The 14,191-nt window shown below is 36.7% G+C and overlaps 1 protein-coding gene across 2 annotated transcripts; it reads left to right on the plus strand.

Moving 5' to 3' along the window:
* Positions 1 to 1,415: 1,415 nt before the first annotated feature.
* LOC110629384 (probable ribosomal protein S11, mitochondrial) lies at positions 1,416 to 4,547 on the plus strand. 2 transcript variants are annotated; one of them, XM_021776324.2, is made up of 3 exons: positions 1,416 to 1,678; positions 2,361 to 2,527; positions 3,803 to 4,547. In XM_021776324.2, the coding sequence occupies exons 2-3, from the start codon at positions 2,425 to 2,427 to the stop codon at positions 4,354 to 4,356; spliced, it is 657 nt and encodes a 218-aa protein (XP_021632016.2). In that variant the 5' UTR covers positions 1,416 to 1,678; positions 2,361 to 2,424; the 3' UTR covers positions 4,357 to 4,547. The 2 variants fall into 2 exon arrangements, with proteins under 2 accessions (XP_021632016.2, XP_021632015.2); XM_021776323.2 differs by having other exon boundaries at positions 1,417 to 1,678; positions 2,399 to 2,527.
* Positions 4,548 to 14,191: the final 9,644 nt, after the last annotated feature.

Genomic DNA, 14,191 nt, shown 5'->3' on the forward strand with positions numbered 1-14,191 from the left:
ATTCAAATAAAATAAATTTTAATTTTTTTTAGTCTATTAAATAAAAAATTGAAACATTTTTTCATAATTATATTATAATTTTTTTTTAAAATAGAGATGAGAATTAAAATATGAAAACTCTTAAATTTACTTAAATACATTTACCATTTATCATCAAATTAAATTTGTAAATTATAATTTTAGCATCTTAAATAATAAAATCAATTATTTCAATTTTAACTATTTATCTTAATCAATTTTAATTAAAAAATTTTTAATTTATAAATCATGTTATATAGAATTATTTTTTAAAAAAAATTATTGGATAAAAAAATTATAATATTTATATTAATTTATATTTATATTTAAAATTTTAAATTTTTATAATAAAACTAAACTTTTTTATTTTATCTCAATTATAACCAAAATAACTAAATTGAATTTCAAAGTTATTGAAAAATTATGATATAATTCCTAAAATTTTATTTGACTAATAAAATAATTCTTAAATATATATTTTTATTTTAATAATATTTTTTTATTAATTCTATTTTTTATTTTTTATTTTATTTTTATACATATTATAGTTTAATAAAAATTTAAAATTAAAAAGTTATAATATAAAATATGTAATATTTTATTTTAATTAATACTATTGATATGAAATATAATTTTTATTGAATCGACTAATAAATTAATATAGTTTGCTTATTATATAGATAAGCAGAATAATTAAATATCTCAAATAATTTATCCGATATGTGATTAACATATATGATTTTTTATAAAAATTATAAAGGATAATTTTATATGCTAAAATATATAATATTTTATTTTATTTAATATTATTAATATAAAATATAATTTTTTAAATATTAAAAATATATAAATAATTTATAATAATAAGTATATATTTTCAATAAAATAATTAAATATAATATTTATATATGATATTTTATATAGTAAAAATTTATTAATAATAAATATTTATTTAATATTATACATGATAAATATAAAATAAATATATTATAAAAATTTATTTATAATAAATATTTATTTAATATTATATGTGATAAATATAAAATATATATTTTTAATATAAAATTTAAATTAAAATATTATATGTTTATTAATATACAATTTTAGGATTATATTTTCATTTTTTATTAATTTTTTTAGTTATAATTGTGATAAATTAAAAAAATTTAATTTTATTATTTAAAATTTTAAATTTTAAATATAAATATGAGTTAAATAAATATTTAAATTTTTTTATTTAATATATCTTTTAAAAGGTAATCATATATGTTATAATATGTAAATTAAAAATTTTGATAAAATTAATTAGAATAAATAATTAAAATTGAATTAAAAATTTTTGTTGAAAGTTAATTGAGATGAATGACTAAAATCAAAACAAAATGCGAAAGAATTTACTTTATTTTTAACCTTACTCTACGGTGCATATTACTCAATTCTCTCGAATAGGAAACACCCCGCCGCCGCTCCACCCCATCCCCACTTCCCTAGGCACTAAGTCCCTCGCCGTCGCTGCTGTTGCTTATTCTTAGTCACGCCGCAGCTGCTCCTCCTCAGTCACGCTGGTGTCTCGCCGCTGCTTTTTCAATTGCGCTCCTGTCTCCCCACTGCTACCCCTACTCCATCGCCGCTGCTTCTGTGTCCCACGGTCACGACGCAGGTTTGTTTGAATACTTGAGATTTGTTGCTGATTGGGTTTCTATCTTTGAATGCTTTTTTGTTCTGTTTCTGAAATGGGTTTCTATCTCCACGGTTTCTCAACTCTTTGAATGGATAAATATTTTGTTTCTGAAACTACTGAGTTTTGTGTGTATATGTTGAGACTTGTTAAATTAGCACATATGTGATTTTTTAATCTGTATGTCATTGTATTACACGACCAAACGACATGAGAGAACGATTAACCTCCTAAATCATGAGGGATAACAGTTATCCAATTACATGGAAGAAGAGCTAATTTGCAGCATACATGCTATTTGCATTTTACATATTATCCTCAAATGATAAAATTTTTAGTATTTGCCTATTTCTGAAGCCAGTTCTTTTTACTATTTGGTTTTTCTCCCTTGTTGATTGTGCTTTTACTTGGGTTCAAACTTGTAATTTACATATAGTTAATCGGGTTAGGGGGTGTTTGGGTAATGCTCAACAGGTTTAGTTTAGACGCGGGTGGTGAAGTATCATTCTAAATAAGTTTAGGTAATATATGTAAATGGGTTCGGATTTGGGTATTCTAAATTTTGTGGATTGGGACAGGTGCTGGTAGTGAAATATAATTTCTAAATGTGTTTGGGTAGTATTCGTATAAAGGGGTTTGGATTTGGGTATTTTAAATTTTGCAGATACACTTCCTAAGAAAAAGTGGTTATACTGAAAACAGGAAAAGCCCTAGAGAAAAGAGAAGAAATGTGGTCTCTTCGCAGGTTGTCTTCTTCGTCATTGCTTGGCAGTTATGGTGGCTTCAAATGCATCTCTTACATGCCCTCTAGATTTTCTGCTTTTTCTCCAGGTCAGTTCTCTGTGTCTATCTCTTGGGTAGGTTCTTTCATTTGATTGAAGCTCTATGAATTATTTGGCTGCTGTCTGTTTTATGAATGATATTGGTTTCATCTCATTTTTGCTTTTTAGTGTTTCAATTGATTTTGATAAGTAGATAGTTTATTAATTGATACTCTCTGATTTTTGTATGGCTCATGTCCTTGAGTTGTTGAATTTCAATATGAAAAAAAAAAACTAGTAGAAATTGGATGAATTTGTAGTTACCAAATTCATCCAATGAGAACAACAGCAAACTCTAAATATTGATGTGAACCACCTGAAGAGCCACATGAGCAGAACTCAACCATGAAAACGGCTTGTAAAGGGAGGGTTCCTAGGAGCTTATAGATTTCTTGTCACCTCTCGGAAAAAAAAGTATATTTTTTATTTCAATAATGTGCTATGCATTAAATAATGGTAGTTTACATCATATTCAACAAAATGAGGCTGAAAGTGGAACCAAATTCTGTAACTTTGATTGTTATGTCGCAGGGGTATTATGCATATGCAACTTCACTCTTAAATCATCAAGAATAAGCCATTAGTTGATGCGGTATGTGCCAAATTCAATCTTGAGAATATATAGGAAATTGGGTTGTGTCAATGAACTGAACTATTTTAAAACTCACTGCTATAAATGAAATTAAGCGTGGCTGTAATAGTTTTGGATTACTAATGAAAATTAAGAAATGAGGGGAATGTTAAATTTGGATCAGGTCTAACTCACCAAAAAACTAGCTCAAGGCGAACTCAAGGGAGGAGTGCCTAACACGCTTATAAGGAGTACATTACCCCTGTTCCAAACTATTGTGGGATTCAACACGCCCTTCACGCTCAGGACTATGCCGGAGCATGACATATTTATGGGAGATCCAACATCAGTGAAGAGACTCTAATACCATGTTAAATTTGGATCAGACTTAGCTTACCTCAAAAGTTAGTTCAAGGGGAAGAGTGTCTAAAGCTCTCGTAAGGGCACATTATCCTATCCCAAACCGATGTGGGATTCTCTGTACCCTATCCCAAACCGATGTGGGATTCAACAAAGAAGTTTAATGTTAGGGGAGGGAAAGAGAAAGGAAAGGTGTTTTGGAATATTGGATTGGGGGACAGTAGAGTAACAAGAGTTATTAGCAATCCAAATTGTAAATTGTTTGCATACATGTGGATTTTAGACATTCTTCATCAAAATTTAAGCTCTAATTAATATCCTAATAGTTGATAGAAAACTTGTTATGTTCTACAGGTGGTTTGGATAATGGCAATAGTAGTTCACGTTTTGAAAATGTTTCTGCTCCGTATCTTTCAAGGTTCCAGAATTCTGCAGGTCTGGAAAAGGTTGAGTCTGGGAGGAATTCCAACCCCATGGACTTTGTGAGGGGAATAATAGAACATGATAATCCTAGATTTTCTCAATACAATGTTGAGCATAATGCTGATATTGTGCACATGAAGCTTATGCGAAATAATAGCTTTATTAGTGTGACAGATTCTAAAGGAAATACAAAGCTTGTGGTTACATCAGGTTCAAAGAAAGTGGTAGGCGATGGAAAAGCAACTCGATATGCTGCTGAAGCAACTGCAGAATATGTTGGAAGAAAAGCAAGAGAGATGGGGTTGAAATCGGTTGTGGTGAAGGTGGAAGGGTTCACTTACTTCAGGAGGAAAAGGCAGGCAATCATGAGCTTTAAGGAGGGCTTTTGTAATTCTCGAGCAGACAGGAATCCTATTGTATACATTGAAGATACCACTCGGCGTGCACATAATGGATGCCGACTTCCAAAAAAACGCCGTATTTAGATTATAGCATGTTAGCCATTTCTAAAATATTGATTGAAGTGCCTTTTAATCAGTATTGATGCTGTTTTGTTCTGTGGATGCCATTGACATACAAGATTGAAATAATTTCAATACTGCAATTATAGAACTGTCTGTCCTATCTATTCCATTGTTGTTTGAGCAATTTTCTCTATAGTACAAACTATTGAAAACTTTCTATCTGAATTTCAGCATATACATTTAGTGCAAGCATAGAGCAAGCATGCAGTTCATATCTTCTTATTGAAAGCATTCTATTGTATGTTGATGCTGCCCAAGTTACTAAAAATTCCATGTGATGTTTCTTGTGAAATTGAGAAAGTGGAACAAAATTATGAGAGGTTATTTTGATATAGGAAGTATTTGAGGTTACAACATAGAATCAAATTTCACTTCACTGAAGGAAATTAATGTTGGCAAAAAAGTAAAAAATCAAAAAATCTCACACATGGTAAAAATTCTTAGTAAGTGTATGACCATAACAAAGAAATAACAATGGTTTATCCTCTATGATCTGTTGGTATTCTACAATATCAATTTTGTTTGACCTGAGATGTTCTGCATCAACATTCTAATTTCTGTACCTATTATAAAAATGTCAAATTTACCTATTAACTGTACAGTGAAAATAAAAAAAAATATTAAATTTCATTTTTTTATCAAAATTTACTCCATAACTATCATTAGAATACCTAATAAATCAGAATAAGGTCAATTTTACCCTCTAAAATTCAAACAAGTGATGACTATTTGGTATTTTAATAATAGTTTAGTGGTAAATTTAGATAAAAAATAAAATTTAGTATTTTACTTTATTGTATAATTTAAACGACAAATTTAGACTTTTAGTGGATTTATTAGATTACAACCTTATCTTATCCAGTAATGCAGCAAGCAAATTCTCCATTATCTTGCAACTTATTTTCTTTAGATGCACAAGAGATAAATTCTTTAACTTTTTGGACCTCTCTTTCCTTCCTGTACTATATGCTTCATTTTGCTTCTTTAATTGTTATATGTATAGGATAATAATGAAATTCAGGTACTTTTTTTTGTTTGAAAAATTCTTACTTATACCCGATCAATCATAAACTCAAAATACATATGAGTGAATTTCATTTATTTTTTTATGAAAGATTTATCTGTATGCATCTTGCGTTTATGGTAAACTAAATTCAGATAAGTTTTTTTCTAACGGTTAATAATATACATTTAATTGATATTTGATAAATTTTTTTCTCCACCTGCTCCATGATAGATCTGACTTTTTACTTGGTCCATCATATGGGTCCCTCAAATGGGTCTCTCAATGTTCTGTTTGATGAAAGGACCTGCAAAATAAGGAATAACGGTCAGGGGTCTACCGGGGATGCCCCGGTGGAGATCCTCCGACGTTTAAGTCAGATTCTATGAATTAGAGTAGTATATCTAGGCAAGAGTTGCAGAGAAAAAATAAAAAATAGAGTCCCCTCAGGAGCCGGAAGAAGAAGAGAGAGCCTTCCCCTTGAAAGAGAAGACCCCCCAGTCTATAGTGCTACCTGTCAATGTCACTCAGACCCGTACGTACGGACGTGTCAGACCCCTCCACGCCAGGCGGCCATTTAATTCTCCCTGTCACGCATGCGAATAGGGTTGGTGAGTGACTGGGCTTGCTTCCCTATTAGGCCTGTGCTCGTATCTGATCCGAATTGCCCTGGGTTGTTGGTCCCGGGCTTGTGAAATCGGGCCGTCTTTCGAGCGTATGGTCTGATGGGCTTTAGACTTGTGGCCTTCTTTTGGATCCGTCCTTATTCCTGAGCTAGGAAAGCCAGGCGGTTATCAATTGCCCCTTTACCTCCTCGGCAGTTATTCCATGACTGGCGAGGGGGTAAATCCTTAAGCTCTATTAATGACCGTGTAGCCTGAGAACTGCTCTTGTCGAAAGTGTCCTTTTCTTGCCTTTTTATTTTTTTGTCTCTTTACTTTGATGTTTGAACGTATGGCGATATAGAGATGTGTATTCGATGATGAATGATATTTCACCTCGGCATGTACCTCATCATTATTTTTCACTTAGACCGTCTTCTGGCTTTGTCAATTTTACTTAATTGATGGACCAGGCCGGCTCTACTAAGACTTTGCTAGTCGAATTGATCTGATCTAAGAGCTCGGAGCCTGGTTAAGCTTCTGACTTGCGAGTTTTTCTTATTCTCATGAGGGCATTTCTGTTTTTGACTCACGGTCTCGTCAATGTTGCGAGCTCGGAAATGTAATACCTAAAGAAATGTCTTATTTGTATGAGTGCCCCACTTTAGATGATTTTAAATCTTGTTCTTGTTACGAGCTCGGATACCTTGTTCCTCTTGAGATAACCTTCTGGCAGTCAGTGCGGTTTGAGCTGTGTGCTCTACTGGATAGAGAGCTCGTTCTTTTGTCGTTTTCCTCTTCCTGGGTTATTCTTGCTAAATGTTTGTTTATTGCAAATTAATCCGAGTTGTGAGCATGGTCCTTTGCCTTCGTTTATCCTTTTATGCGTTCCTGCATTTGTGGGCCTTTTCATAGAGGGAGCTCGGTTCTCTGTTATTTCTTCTATACTTAGCTTTATTCTATTTGAGTGTTTTCATATCGTGAGTTCATCCGAGCTGGGAGCTCGGCTCTTTGCTTTTTGCTTAGGCTTTTATGCCTATAGCCTGTGACGCTGCTTGTATCGCGAGCTCGGGAGTTCGGAATTTCATTTTCTTCACTTTGGTGCCCCGAGCTCTTTTGTGAAGTCAGACTTAATTTCTTGCTTTTTGTCGAGCCTTATACAGGCTGTCTAACTGTTTGTTTGTTCGGTTTTGACTTTTCTTTTATAGGCTTATAGCATTGCCGTTACAGACATAAGGCCCTTCCAAGCTTCTGGGGAGATCAACCCTGGATTGAAGAGGTTGGACTATCTTTTTTGGACTTGACTATACTGCGGTTCGATTCTTTTGTATCTTAATGAATCAGGGCTTCCTACTATCCCTGAGTCGACCCTGGATTGAAGAGGTTGGACTATTTGTTTTGGACTTGACTATACTGCGATTCGATTCTTTTGTATCTTAATGAATCAGGGCTTCCTACTATCCCTGAGTGTTTTATGGGCTGTCTGCCCTCGAGCGTTTTACGGGCTCTTGGCTGCCTAGACCTCTCTCTAGGCTAGCTGAGCTGATTTAGTGCCAGCAGTTAATTCTCGAGGTTGATGCCTCTTATGATTGCCCCTGATTCTTTGTTTGGTTCTATATTTTGGTATGCATTTTGCTTAGGATTCGCCTCGCTTTAATTCGGTCTGCCTATTGGATTTACCAGTACCGAGCTCATTTTCTTGAGATCGGCATGGTGCTTTGGCGCTTTGGCGCCGCTAGCCTTACATTGGCCGTGAGTAGTATTGCTACATGATACAGGCGTTGGGGCGCCTTAGTTTAATTTCGTTATATGCTGGCTATTTTGCGAAATCTAGGTCTTATTAGCTTGAATCCGAGCTCTTTTCAGATTTTTTATTTCTGTTTCAGTACCCTCCTGAGGTCAGCACGGCGCTTTGGCGCTTTTGGCTGTTGTGTGAGATCAAAGTCTCTTTACCTTAAGATTCAAGTTCCTTGTGGAGGTTGGAATTAAGCTTTTCGTTTATTGTCTAGGACCTCAGTTTTTGTGAGATCGGGGCTGCGTTTTTATGAGTTGTTTTTGCTTGTTGCATCGGGAGATCTTGGGGATCCCGGCCGTTTTTGCTCCAAGAGATCTTGGGGATCTCGCCGGCTGTTTTTGCTCCGGGAGATCTTTGAGATCTTCGCCGGCCGTTTTTGCTCCGGGAGATCTTTGAGATCTTCGCCGGCTGTTTTTGCTCCTGGAGATCCGTTTTTGCTCCGGGAGATCTTTGAGATCTTCGCCGGCCGTTTTTCTCCTTTAGGTCTTGCGCAAAATTCGGACTCTGTGGTCTTACTGTCGCTTCGTCATCTCAGTGATTCAGAAATCGTTCTGCAAAATAAGAGCTTGCACATAGCGTATATAACAAGAAGGCTCGTTATTAATTCAATAATATTTATCAATAAATAATATGTCGCACAAGACACTTTAACTCTATATTTCAGTTTTCGATGATGATGATTAATAATTAATTGCTTGCAGTAGTAGTGAATCGTGCGTAAGCTAATAAATCATTTATGATGGCATTGTTGTAAAGAATTTGGATACTTACCTCCTAGTAATTAAGAGCCACGTCGGCCACTTTTGTATGAGTTGCGTTGACGCGTCACTTTACTCCAATTCCCTCAACCTCACTCTTGAAAAATTGATAATTTCGGTATTTGGCCGACCTGCTGCAGTCCGAGCTCCTTTCTCATGATCGTGGCAATTGATGATTTCCCATTGTATCCCTGTCGCACTGAAGCTTGAGAGGCGCTGTTATCCAACCAAATTGGATGGCTATGAGTCGCGCCTGGCTGCTCTACAACATCATTCCATCCGACCTGAACTGCGAGTCTGATCTCGAACATGGTTCCGACCTCAACGTGTAATAATACTGTGATTGTTGGATTTGCCGAGCTTCTTTTCAGTCCTGCTACTCCGGCCAGCGAAACCATTGATGGTCCTATTAGTAGTGCTTGATCAGTCGTCCTCTCGACAGTCAGACAGACTAATGTCGACCATGCCGACCCGGGTATCTCAATTCACATTGCCTTCAAGCTGGACGACATACAGAGTCTGAGTTCATCCACCTTGATCTGCCTGGATATTTGATCATTTCTTATTGTCTTCAGGTTGCCCCGATACTTGAGGGGCGCTGTCTGCAACCAAGTTGGATGGCCATGAATCGTGTCCCATCCGACCTCATGCCCTGGAATTTTATAGCCGATCTGCCCCTCTCACCTTGACAATATATACACGGCCACCTCACAACTTCAACAAATGTATATATTACACATTCTTTTTTCCTTTTATAGAAAAGATTAAAGTTTATACTCATAAACAAGTATTTCTATCTTGAAATTTTGCTTCACCAGATTTCAAAGAAAAAACCAGCCGTAATAAAATCTAATAAATATTAAAATAAACTATCTGAAATGCTATCAAAATATTCTTTAGCACAATGAACCTTTCTTTTCAGCTGGGTTATTCGCTCAAACTTTCATGCCTTATGTGGGTCTCAATGGGTGGATCTGGAAACTTTAGAGATAGTAAAATCTCTTTCGTTTCCCACAGACGGCGCCATTTGATAAATCTTTTTCTCCTCCTGCTCCATGATAGATCTGACTTTCTTTTTGGTCCATCATATGGGTCTCTCAATGTTCTGTTTGATGAAAAGACCTGCAAAATAAGGAATAACGGCCAGGGGTCTACCAGGGATGCCCCGGTGGAGACCCTCCGACGTTTAAGTCAGATTCTATGAATTAGAGTAGTATATTTAGGCAAGAGTTGCAGAGAAAAAATAAAAAATAGAGTCCCCTCAGGAGCCGGAAGAAGAAGAGAGAGCCTTCTCCTTGAAAGTGAAGACCCCCCCAGTCTATAGTGCTACCTGTCCATGTCACTCAGGCCCGTACATACGGACGTGTCAGACCCCTTCTCCACGCCAGGCGGCCATTTAATTCTCTTTGTCACGCATGCGAACAGGGTTGGTGAGTGACTGGGTTTGCTTCCCTATTAGGCCTGTGCTCGTATCTGATCTGAATTGCCCTGGGTTGTTGGTCCCGGGCTTGTGAAATCGGGCCGTCTTTCGAGCGTATGGTCTGACGGGCTTTAGACTTGTGGCCTTTTTTTGGATCCGTCTTTATTTCAGGGCTAGAAAAGCAAGGCGGTTATCAATATTTATTAAAAAAATTATAATTAGTTTATTGTACTTTTTTATGATTGTCTTAATTGTTGTCCCTTGAGGCAACCCAAGAGGGGGGTGAATTGGGTTTATAAAAATTTAATGGCAAAGACAAGAAATTAGAAGAGAATAGGGAAGAGAAAAATCAACACAAAGATTTATAGAGGTTCAGCTATCCAAGCCTACGTCCTCTCCTCAAGGTCCACTTGAGAGTTCAACTCCACTATCAAATCTTCTTTGGGTGAAGATCAAAACCCTTACAATCTTAGAGCAAGCCTTTGCTCTTTACAAATCTCTTTTTCCACTCAAGAGCAATTCTTTGCTCAATGCCACACTCACAACAACAGAATCTCTCAATCAACCTTTACTCACTCTGAAAAGCCAACCAATTACAACTCAAAAACAGGCTTTCAAGAAATTAATGCTTTGGCTCAAGGTTTAGAGAGAGAGAGAATGAAAAACGCTGTAATCTCAATAAATGTTTTACTTAGATGGTTGTTGTAACACCTTAACATCAAAAACAAGTTGTATTTATAGTTCTATCATAAATATGGCCGTTGGGGATGCATTAAATGCAAATAGAGCCGTTTATGTTCAGAAATAACCGTTATACCGTGCCCAGAAAAACTCAGGTTCGGCGGCCTAAGCTTAGAGTTCGGCGGCCGAACCATTTGAGGTGAAGAAACTATTCCTTTAAAAAAGAACTTTCGGCGGTCTAAAGTCAGAGTTTCGGCGGCCGAACTTGGGTGACTTTCGTCTTTGTTTCTCTCTTTCGGAAGCCGAACTTTAGGCTTCGGAGGCAGACCCAAAACACACTTTCGGCGGCCGAAGGTTAAATGTTCGGCGGCCGAAAGTGTGGGACTTTCGTCTCTGTCCCTCACTTTCGGAAGCCGAAGGTTACTCTTTGGGGGCTGGTTGAAAAATCCACTTTCGGCGGCCGAAAGTCAATGTTCGGCGGCCGAACATAGGGGACTTTCGTTTCTGTCCCTGACTTTCGGAAGCCGAAGGTTGTGTTTAGGTGGCACAAAAAATCCTTCTTTAAAACTTTGAAAAATCATAACTTAGGCTACAAAAATCCATTTTTCAATCCGTTTGAATTTTTATAACCTATATTTTTAGAACTTTTATTTTGATGAAAAATAATTTCAAAAACACTTCTTTTAGAAAATTTCATTTTGATCCCTGAAAGTCAAGTACTTAGAAAAAAGGCCATATCTAAAAGAACTTTTAGAAAAGAAAGAACCTTGAGCCATCACAATCAATTACTTGAAATTCACAATGAATAGAATATAACAAAGCATAAACAAAAATAATTTCTTATCCCTTTCTTGTGGTATGCTTCCATAATTAGCACTTTTCACTTTTGTGACTGAAGCAATTCCATTTATTTTAATAAGGGACCTGCAAGCTCAATACAAAATACCTTTGAAGATAATTAGTAGCACACCAATTGTTTATTAATCATCAAAACAAGGATTAAGACATTTAGGTCTAACAATCTCCCCCTTTTTGATGATGACAAACAATTGGTAATCAATAAAATAATAATCATAGGTGTAGTGTGTGCATTTTAAAAATTACTCCCCCTTAATGTGCTCTCCCTGTCAAAAATACTTTATGCCATATTTAAAATGTGAGAAGGCACATAAGGGAGGTTTTGACTCAATGCAATGAGATGCAATGGATGGATCCTATATGAATGAATGAGTTCCAACAAAAATGCATCTCAAATGAAAGAGCTGTAAATACACACAATATTCACAATCCAAGAGAGAGAAAAATATTTAATCCAAAAGAGTCAAACAAAAATCAAGGTATTAACAAAAAATAGTCAATATCCATAAAAATTAAATTATCAAATGTATACATAAGTAATACCATCTCTCCCCCTTTTGACATCATAAAAAAAAATACCACAATATCAGAAGGGAAAGAACAACAGCAACTAGATAAACAACAAAAAAATATCACTGAGGCGGCTGAAGAGGTGGCACTCCAGATGACTGCTGAATGAAGTGCAAAATCTGTCTCTGCTGCTCGATCATGGTCTGCTGCTGGTCTGTAAGGCGTGCTAACTGCTGCTCCATCTGAGTCTGGCGATCAGACATCTGAGTCTGGCGATCAGACATCTGAGCAACCTGCAACTCCAGACGACCCATGGCATCATACAGATCAGATGCAGTCCGAGAAGATGTACCCTGCTCGGTGGACCGCCCGGTACTAGTATCACCACGGGGAGCTCGCTCTGTCTCACGATCAGCAGGAGAAGCATCATCTGACTCCTCATCAGAACCATCATGTGCCTGTGCTGCTGCATGTGCTGCTCTGCGAGCTGCAAAATCTCTCCTAGAATTATAAAATTCATTGCCTCTCCTAGTCAAACCCATGTGGTGGAGGGTAGCCTCAGTATAGGGGGTGTACTCACTAGACAAAGGTAAGGCCGACTCGGTACCTGGGTCAACACCTAGGGCTCGGAGAAGAAGAGTAAGATGATGACCAAAGGGGAGACAGCCTCGACTCAGCCTAAGGGAGTCTGCTATAGAGTGAATCATAATATGTGGCAGGTTAAGGGCTCGATCCTCTAGTAGACAAGACACTACAAACATGTCAGAGTACGAGAGTGCAGTCCTATGACCCGATCTAGGGAGAACCTCATAGGTGACTATGTGGTGAACAACTTTAGGGAGAGTGTTGAGGTCATAGGCCTTAAGCCTAGAGGGCTCCTCACGATCTACGTCTCCTGAAATGACCCTAGTCTGGTGAAGGGAAGAGACCTCACCAGTGATCCACTTATGAGTGGTGGAGACAACAGCCCCAGAGTTGGGGATACCTAGGTGACGAGCAATGATGTCAGGAGTGAGGTAAACCCTCTGACCATTTACAAAACTGACTAGGTGAGGGGGAGTGTGACGGGTGAAGGTGTGTAGGTTTGCATAGAACTCCCTAACAATTCTAGGATGGGTGTCGGATGGAGTGATAAGAAGGTGCTCCCAGCCCTGAACAATGAAGGACTGTAGGAAACCATGAGAACGAAAGAGCTGAACACTGTTAGCATGAATGGTTCTCCCAGGATGAACAAACCTGAGAGAAAAAGGCTGAAAAACAGGATCATGCTCTCTAACAACAGGAAACTCAAAGGGTGGAGAGGCAGGAGGGTCAGAGGAGGGGGACCTAGGAGCCTCAGACTGTCTACTAGATTGACCTCTAAAATATGGATGTCTACGGGCTGTGGTTTTTCTACCCATGTTACCCAAACAACAGCTACAGAGGCAAATGAAAAAAAAAAATAGAAGAACTAACCATAAGCAGCAATACCACAAAACTCAGCTCATAATCAACACAAAATCTCAACCAGGAAGCATCACAGTCATGCATTGATATATAAAGTCCTAGCTAACAAGATAACCCAGCTAATCACAACAATAAGATAACCCAGCTACTCAGTTACTGCACCATGGCCATATTCAAAACCAGAAATAAAAAAAAATCTGATGCTTTATAACTTGCAAAAACATAAACAAATATCTAAGACAAAACCAAGCAAATCAACCCAGCTAACCGCGTGTAAAAAATATACTCAGCAGATTTTACAAAAAAAGAAAATACCAGCAGAGTTTATATTCACCCAGATATCAGAAAGGAATATAAAGAGAGCTAACAGAAAATTAAACAGGCAGTTTGTATACATATACCCAGCTATCAACAAATTAACCCAGTTAACAGAGAGCAACAAAACAAACAACAAAAGAAAAAAAATTCAGCAGATTTTAAATACTCATATCAACAAAACTCAATAAAATCACAACCCTAAAGATCAAAACAACAGAAAATAATAAACAAAAATAAGGAAAAAAAAAAGAGAGAGAAAACAAAACTTACCCAAATGAAAAAGCTCGAAATGGGTTCCGTGAGAAGAGAAAAAATGTGTTTTGAGGCGTTTGAGTGAAAGGAAAGATGAAAAATGGAGGTTTTTGAGGAAAAAGAGGCTCAAAACGGGCGATTTGGGAGAGGGAG

The sequence above is a fragment of the Manihot esculenta genome, chromosome 13 (genome assembly GCF_001659605.2).
Source record: "Manihot esculenta cultivar AM560-2 chromosome 13, M.esculenta_v8, whole genome shotgun sequence".
NCBI classification, from domain to species: domain Eukaryota; kingdom Viridiplantae; phylum Streptophyta; class Magnoliopsida; order Malpighiales; family Euphorbiaceae; genus Manihot; species Manihot esculenta.

Bases quoted from the DNA above. Each gene is read 5' to 3' on its own strand.
- LOC110629384 (XM_021776324.2), top strand. From the start codon at position 2,425: ATGTGGTCTCTTCGCAGGTTGTCTTCTTCGTCATTGCTTGGCAGTTAT. The intron at 2,528-3,802 runs GTCAGTTCTCTG...TATGTTCTACAG, and splicing joins ATTTTCTGCTTTTTCTCCAG to GTGGTTTGGATAATGGCAAT.